At 38.8% G+C, this 7,115-nt stretch overlaps 1 protein-coding gene across 1 annotated transcript; it reads right to left on the bottom strand.

Moving 5' to 3' along the window:
* Positions 1-1,663: 1,663 nt before the first annotated feature.
* LOC107081967 (chemokine XC receptor 1-like) lies at positions 1,664-4,236 on the bottom strand. The gene is made up of 2 exons (XM_015370356.1): positions 4,128-4,236; positions 1,664-3,121 (listed from the first exon to the last, which is right to left on the bottom strand). Exon 2 carries the CDS (start codon positions 3,102-3,104, stop codon positions 2,088-2,090), a length of 1,017 nt encoding a protein of 338 aa, XP_015225842.1. The 5' UTR covers positions 3,105-3,121; positions 4,128-4,236; the 3' UTR covers positions 1,664-2,087.
* Between the last annotated feature and the right edge of the window lie 2,879 nt (positions 4,237-7,115).

The following is a 7,115-nucleotide window of genomic DNA, read 5'->3' as shown; positions in this document are numbered from 1 at the left end:
CATGCTACCATTATAAAAACAACTAAAGAAATTCCACAAACTAGAATAATGTAGAAAATGTTCATTTATTTCAGTAATTCAGCCCAGAGTAAAACATGTATTATAGACTAATTACACAAATTATGTTCTATGGTTATGGCTTTGATTATTATCTAATAATCAAGCTAAACCTCAATATTCAGCTTCTTAAAAAAATAGAAAATACATCAGACAAGTGTTTAAATAAAATGTATTTTTTTTACACATCCTGTATTTTATAACCTACACGTACTTAGGAAAGACTGCTGAATAAATGCAGGGTAAGCCACTAAAAGTCATTGTTAAAGAAGTATTTTGTGCAGAGAGGGCTGTATCCAAATAAACTAAATAATTTAGTGAAAAAGTATATTAGAAGAATGTACACATGTATCTATAATAACTGCTGCCTTCAAAGGATTGTGGAGCAAATTCTATTCAAGAGTTTTTGGAGATTCACAAGATTTGGAGACATTACTTTAATTAAGCCACTCCAAGGATGCAAGGATAGATGAATGGTGCCTGGATGATGCAAGGACTGTTTCATTGTTTTTATTTCAATTGGAAACTGAATCCCCTGTCACATCTTGATTTAGCCAGCCTGATGTACGAAAAATCTGGCAAAAACATTGGCATATGTTGGTATGCTATGGGGAAGTTTTGTATAAGTGGAGCACGCTGAAACACGCTGAAGCATGTTGACATACGGCAAGTACTGTATGTTGAGCACAAGTCTTGACGTATGCCAGTGTATGCCATACGTGGGGCATAAGTTACAGGTAAGTTTTTTGATTGTTAACATACGTTAAGTTTAAGTTACCCATAAGTCATGGTGTCTAGCTTATCCAAAATCTATGAGTAACTTGTGTATAACTTATGCATAATTTATGCATAACTTATCTCCAATGCATATCGAAGTATTTGATGTGTTCCAGACGACCGCTGAACAAGTTTCTAATTTACAGCTACTGTATAATGGCATTTAGTGGAATCTTCTTGTTGTGCTTTTTATGTAGACCAGGTGCCACCGTGTGTATTGCTGTCCCCCTCAGGACACTCCTTTGTGCATCATTTCATAGGCATTACGCTGCCGTCTGTTTTGCATAAGATAGGCTGTTGCTGGAGATAAATTCTGGATTCGTTATGAATACTCTATGATCCACCCAAAATTGAAAAATTATATAGGAAGTTCGGCATCTGCCAGTGTTTTAGAAGATCCAGAGTGGCAGTCTGTGGGAGTTACTTTATACTTTCATACTTAAAGTATAAAATAAAATAAACAGCCAGATGCCACTATAGGAATCAAAAGCTCAATTTCGAAAAATTCTTCGAGATAGGGCCGAGATACGCTCTCGCCTGTGTCCGACCTTTCAGACATTTCAACATGCTTTTAAAAATGTAAGAAATAGAAAGTACAGATACTGATGTGAAAAGGTTTTTAGTAGAAGTCAGAAGTAGGAAGAAAAATAAGTAATGGAGTAAAGTATAGATACCTAAAAAGTGTACTTAAGTACAGTAACAAAGTATTTGTAATCGTTACTTGCCACCTCTGGGTCTATGCCCTAACCACTAGGCTGTCAACCCCCCTTTTCCCCCTTCAGCATACTGTACGCTGGCTAAATCGTCAAGGTGTGAGAGGGGATTAAGGTGAAGAGTTAACAGTCAAAAGATTCAAGGTGTTTTTTGGGTTTTAGTCATGCTTCCCTCTGCTGGCAGGCCTTATAGAGTTGCTGGTTTTATTTTTCATCAGGGCTCTTATCTATCAAATAATGAAATATTACTGTCCTACTGTACATTTAGTCAACAAACTGGCCTAATCTAAACCCCTAAGGGAGTTAATGAAAGATGGCTGACACCAGATTGCCTCTATTCCTTATACTACAACAAATCATACAATGTTCTCTTGTTGCCTCACACTGTGTATAAATAGTGAGTACAAATATCTAACTTTGTAGCTATAGCAGCATGTTTAAAAATGTCTCATATATAGTAACTCCATTAATTTTTACACAACCATGTATCAGCAAATAATAAACGTTGAGGCATAAAAATAGGAAAATTTATATTTGCATCTAGTACATTGATCCTCGTGAAGCGAGATTCAGCCTGTTGGCATCTTGATCTTTCACTGGACTGGGGCGCCTAAACATTCGATGCAGCAGTGACTTCAAATGGTTCCTGAACTTCACACCAACAAATGCATAAAAGACAGGGTTCAAGCAGCAGTGAGAGAAAGCAATGAACCGACACACTTGGAAAGCATAGTCAAGCTGAATGCTCACTGTACAGTCATTAAAAGGGTAATGTGCTTTGTGTGATAAGGCTCTCAAAAAGATGACCAGGTTGTAGGGCACCCAGCCCACAAAAAAGACAGCCACGATGCAGAAAACTAACTTCACAGCTCTGTTCTTAGTGTGGGACCTTGTTCTTGTGATTCTCCTTAATATCTGAATGTAGCAGAAAGCCATCACTGCAAACGCAGCCAAGAAGAAGACATTCTGCTGAGACATCCCAATGATTTTCCATTCGACGGTCTTATATTCACAGCCCAAGGAGTCTGATTCTTCGTGATGGATTTTGACAATGGCTGTCTGGAGCAGGGATGGCATAGCTGCTCCAATACTAATGATCCATGTGAGGACAGACAGGAAAAACCCAGTCCAAAATTTCATAGTAGTTATGCCAGAGAGAGGATAGACCACAACCAAATACCTATAAATGGTCATGACGGTCAGGAAAAGAACGCTACTATAAAACCCAGTAAAAAAGACAAACTTCACAATCTTGCACACATACTCTGAAAACACCCATCCCCAGATGTGGTAGATGGCCCAGAAGGGGAGGCCGATAGTGAAGACGAGGTCAGAGATGGCCAGGTTGAAGATGAAGATGTTGGTCAGAGATTTCAGGTTTTCATACAAAGCCAGGATGATGAGGACCAGGATGTTTCCAGTTAGACTCAGAGAGAAGACAATAGAGAAGAAAATAGGAATGGCGATGGACCCAAATTTGACCACTTCACGTTTTTCACAAACTTCATCCTCATAGTCATTGTCATAGTCAAACGTTATGTTGCTCGAGTCATCCATATCTGGTGCAGAGGAACCTGTAGAGGACATTTAAGCTTTTAGGTTTATATAGTAATGTAGTAAAATCTCCCTTTACAGCTTACAGTTCTCGAGAACAACAACACTTACCTTGTTCCTTGTGGAACTGAGTAGTTCCCAAATGTAAAACAATCTGAATGATTTAAAGCGGCACAGTAATACGCAAGTTTTGTATAACAACTGCTGACGTACTACAGTAATAGTTTTCCTATTGCTCTTTTTAATCTAGTTATTACATGATCTCCTGACAAGAAAAGCATTCAAATCTTGCTTGAAGACTTTTTATTTATTTATTAAAATTACATTTGTTTAAAATCTTATTTTGTTTACTCAGATTTTTACATCCCAGACAAAGATTTGTTACTTTTTATTAAAAGTTACCTTATAGTCTTCAGCCCCCTCAAGACCTCACACAAAATGAAGGTGCTTCAGAAAGTAGGTGAACATTAACATTCACATTAAAATGCTGAATTTTATTCTTGATTAAATGTCTAGACCACTTTTTAAAAGTGGTTAAAACTAAATAATTTTTTTTTACTGTCTTACTTAAATATTATATGACTGACCAACAAATTTTGGACCATAACCACATAGAACAAATTATTATAGTTTTCAGGGGATTTGAACGAAAAATATCTGAAAAATTATTCAAGCTTTAGGGAACTTAAAAGCAAACTAAGACGATAAATAGTCTAAAATTAAAAATAAAATCACAGTTCAAATTATCATACATTAAATAACTGCAAACTTAATATATGACATTTAATCTAACAAGCAAGGCGAGTATTAATCAGATAAGATGCCAGTGGCCCATTTTGATTAGAGGAGCTGCAGAAATCCACAACTTAGGTTTAGAACAACAAATAGGTCCTTTCATACTTTGTAATGCCAATAGAAAAAATTCCTTCAGGGATGCTTTCCCATTACTAATCTCACTGTGCTTAATCTATTCGAAAAATTTATAAAAATGTTAATCTTTGCACTGCAAAGCTGGATGAGACATACCTCAAAATATATGCATCTGTAATTGTAGCAAAAGCTGGTTCTGGACGGTGACGACGGTTCCACTGAAAGAAAAATAAATACATAAAGGTGTAGAATATCTCTGAGCCTCGGGTCTGTTAAGTCTGCTGGCTAATGAAGCAGTGTAAAATTCACTGAACTGCAGTTACATTTTACAGTAGTGGGCAGGTGCAGAGTCCTGCTGGGAAATGAAACCATCATACCCCAAAAATAATGATCTAAAATACCGCTGCGTTAGATTTGGACATTAGGTAAGTCAGTGGGGAAAAAAAACAACAACTTAGCAGACTTTGTTAAGTCTGTGTGATAATTTGACCTAACTTTAAATTTTAATCAATAGAGATTGTGAGCCTCTCAAACCTTTTTCAACATTAGGATCGGCATTACCAAATGAAATGCAGTCTTTAATCAAAAACGGAGACTCTGTCTTACTGAGAAACAGCAATAAATTTTCTCCTTACTCAAAGTTGGACAATTGTGACAAATATGGCTCTGGTTGTGGAGTGGCTAACATGGAGAAAAAAACCTTTGGTAACAATGTGTTGAGTGTGGTGGATCATAATGGAGCATGCTCTCTTTCCACACCTTTTTCCCTCAACTTTCTTTGAATATAGGCTGTAATAAAGTAGTTTGAGATCAACCAGCTTCTTTTGCAGTCTTACATTTTATGGTTAAATCTCTTTCAAAGAGTGTCAGTGAGTCTTAACAACTATCATTCAAATTTCTGTTCTGACTGAGTCTTGGCTTCATTCATCGATATTGGACAATGCTATTAGCCTGGAGGGGTAATAGAAAAGAACTAAGCTGTAAGACTAGACGTGGTGGGCTCTGTGTGTACATTCACAACAGCTGGTGTAAAAATGTCTTGATTGGTCGACAGCTTCTGCTCTCCAGACCTTGGGCAAGACACTTCACCTGCATTGTCTACTGATGGTGGTCAGACGGCCCGGTGGCGCCAGTGTACGGCAGCCTCGCTTTTGTTAGATGGCCCAGAGCAGCTGTGGCTACAATGTAGCTTGCCACCATCAGTGTGTGAGTGTGTGTGTGAATGGGTGAATGACTGTATGTAAAGTGCTTTGGTCAAGTCTCCTGACTTGAAAAAGCACTATATAAGTACAAGCCATTTATATCAGGCTATAACTCTGAGCTTCAATTTGGTGTTTTCATCATTGTTGGGGATTTTAACCACGCTAACTTGAAGACTGTTCTCCATCATTTCTACCAACATGTGGACTTTGCAGCGCGGGGTGAAAACACTTTAGAGCTAGTTTACTCTAACATCAAAGATGCATTTAGAGCAGCACCCCGCCCCAACCTCGGGTTATCAGATCACCTTCCTGTCATGTTAATTCCTGCATACAGGCCCCAGCTAATCAGGGCTAAACTGACAGTCAGAGAAATCAGAGTGTGGTGTGATTGTTTTGAATGCTCTGATTGGAATATGTTCAAAGCTGCAGCAACCTATGATAACATAATAAATATAGATGAGTATGCCATGACTGTGTCAGCCTACCCTACATCAACAAATGCATCGAAGATGTCAGCATCACAAATAACATCACCACCCGAGAAAACCAATGACCCTGGATGAATGGGGAGGTTCAAAATCGCTAAAAGCACATTTCAAGTCTGGTGATAAAGAGATTCTGAGAACAGCTTATGCCAACTTGAACGATGCAATCAGATCAGTGAAGCAGAAGCACAGCCAGAAAATCGAGGATCTTTTCCATGATGCCAGCAACACCAGGAGGATGTGCCAAGGCCTAGGGGTTATCACGGTATACAACACACCCTCCTACCCGGTAGATGCAGCAAACGCTGACTTCCTAAATGAACTAAACACCTTCTTTGGAAGGTTTGAGGCACTAAACAGCACTTCAGCAGTGAAAGCTGTTCTACGCCAGGGGGAGGAAGTTCTCAAACTGGATGTAGTTGAAGTGAGGAAAACTCTGAGGAGAGTCAACCCAAGAAAGGCCCCAGGCCCCGATAACATACCCGGTCGGATGTACAAGGAGTGTACAGGTCAGTTGGCTGGTGTCAGCACAGACATCTTTAACACCTTGCTGCGCCAATCCATAGTGCCAGCATGCTCGAAGTCTTCATCATCGGTCCCAAAAAAGCCACCTCATTCAATGACTACCTGCCTGTCACACTGGCTCCCATCATGATGAAGTGCTTCAAAAGACTGGTTAGAGAACACATCATCTCCAGTCTCGCCCCAACATTCGACCCGTTCCAGTTCGCCTACCGATTAAACCGCTCTACTGAAGATGCCATCTCCTCTGCCGCAGACTGTTGCGCCACAGACTGTTGAGAAGCGTGGTTATAACTGCAGAGAAGATCATTTGGGCCCCTCTTTCCTCCATAAAAGACATTTCATCCCAGCGCTGCATGTCCCAAGCCCATAACATCATTAATGACCCCTCACACCCCCACCATGGACTGTTCTCCCTGCTGCCCTCTGGGAAGACGTTGTGCAGCAGTTCAAGCAGATTCAGAAATAGCTTCTCCAAGTCACAGACTGTGCATCACACTGACAACACCAAACCAAAAAACTGCATAATTGCACTATATATATATACATTGCCCAGAACTTCCACATCAATGTGTTTTTTTGCACCATGTTTTTTCTCCCACAACGTATACATTTGATCACTGCTGCACTTTAAGAAATAGAAATGTCATGAGAGCTGTACAAAACAATGTGTATGACAATAAAAGTTGTCTGTGTCTAAAAAAGTCTAAGTGTCACCTCCTGAATAAGATTGAAGTAATAATTTGATTTAAAGAAAAAAGTCTGCTCAAAAAAAATAAAAATTTCAAAGACAAGTGTTCCTGTATTTTTTACTGTCCAATTATTAACTATAGATAAATATCATCACTCTGACTTAACATAATATTTCTAAAATAATTTTAGTAAACGTGTGTTTCCAATATCTTCTTTAATTTATGATGGCAGTTATATATATA

Source organism: Cyprinodon variegatus, unplaced genomic scaffold (assembly GCF_000732505.1).
Source record: "Cyprinodon variegatus isolate N-32 unplaced genomic scaffold, C_variegatus-1.0 Scaffold45, whole genome shotgun sequence".
Taxonomy (NCBI): Eukaryota; Metazoa; Chordata; class Actinopteri; order Cyprinodontiformes; family Cyprinodontidae; genus Cyprinodon; species Cyprinodon variegatus.
The sequence above is the reverse complement of the archived record's forward strand: the minus strand, read 5'-3'. Positions and strand labels throughout refer to the sequence as shown.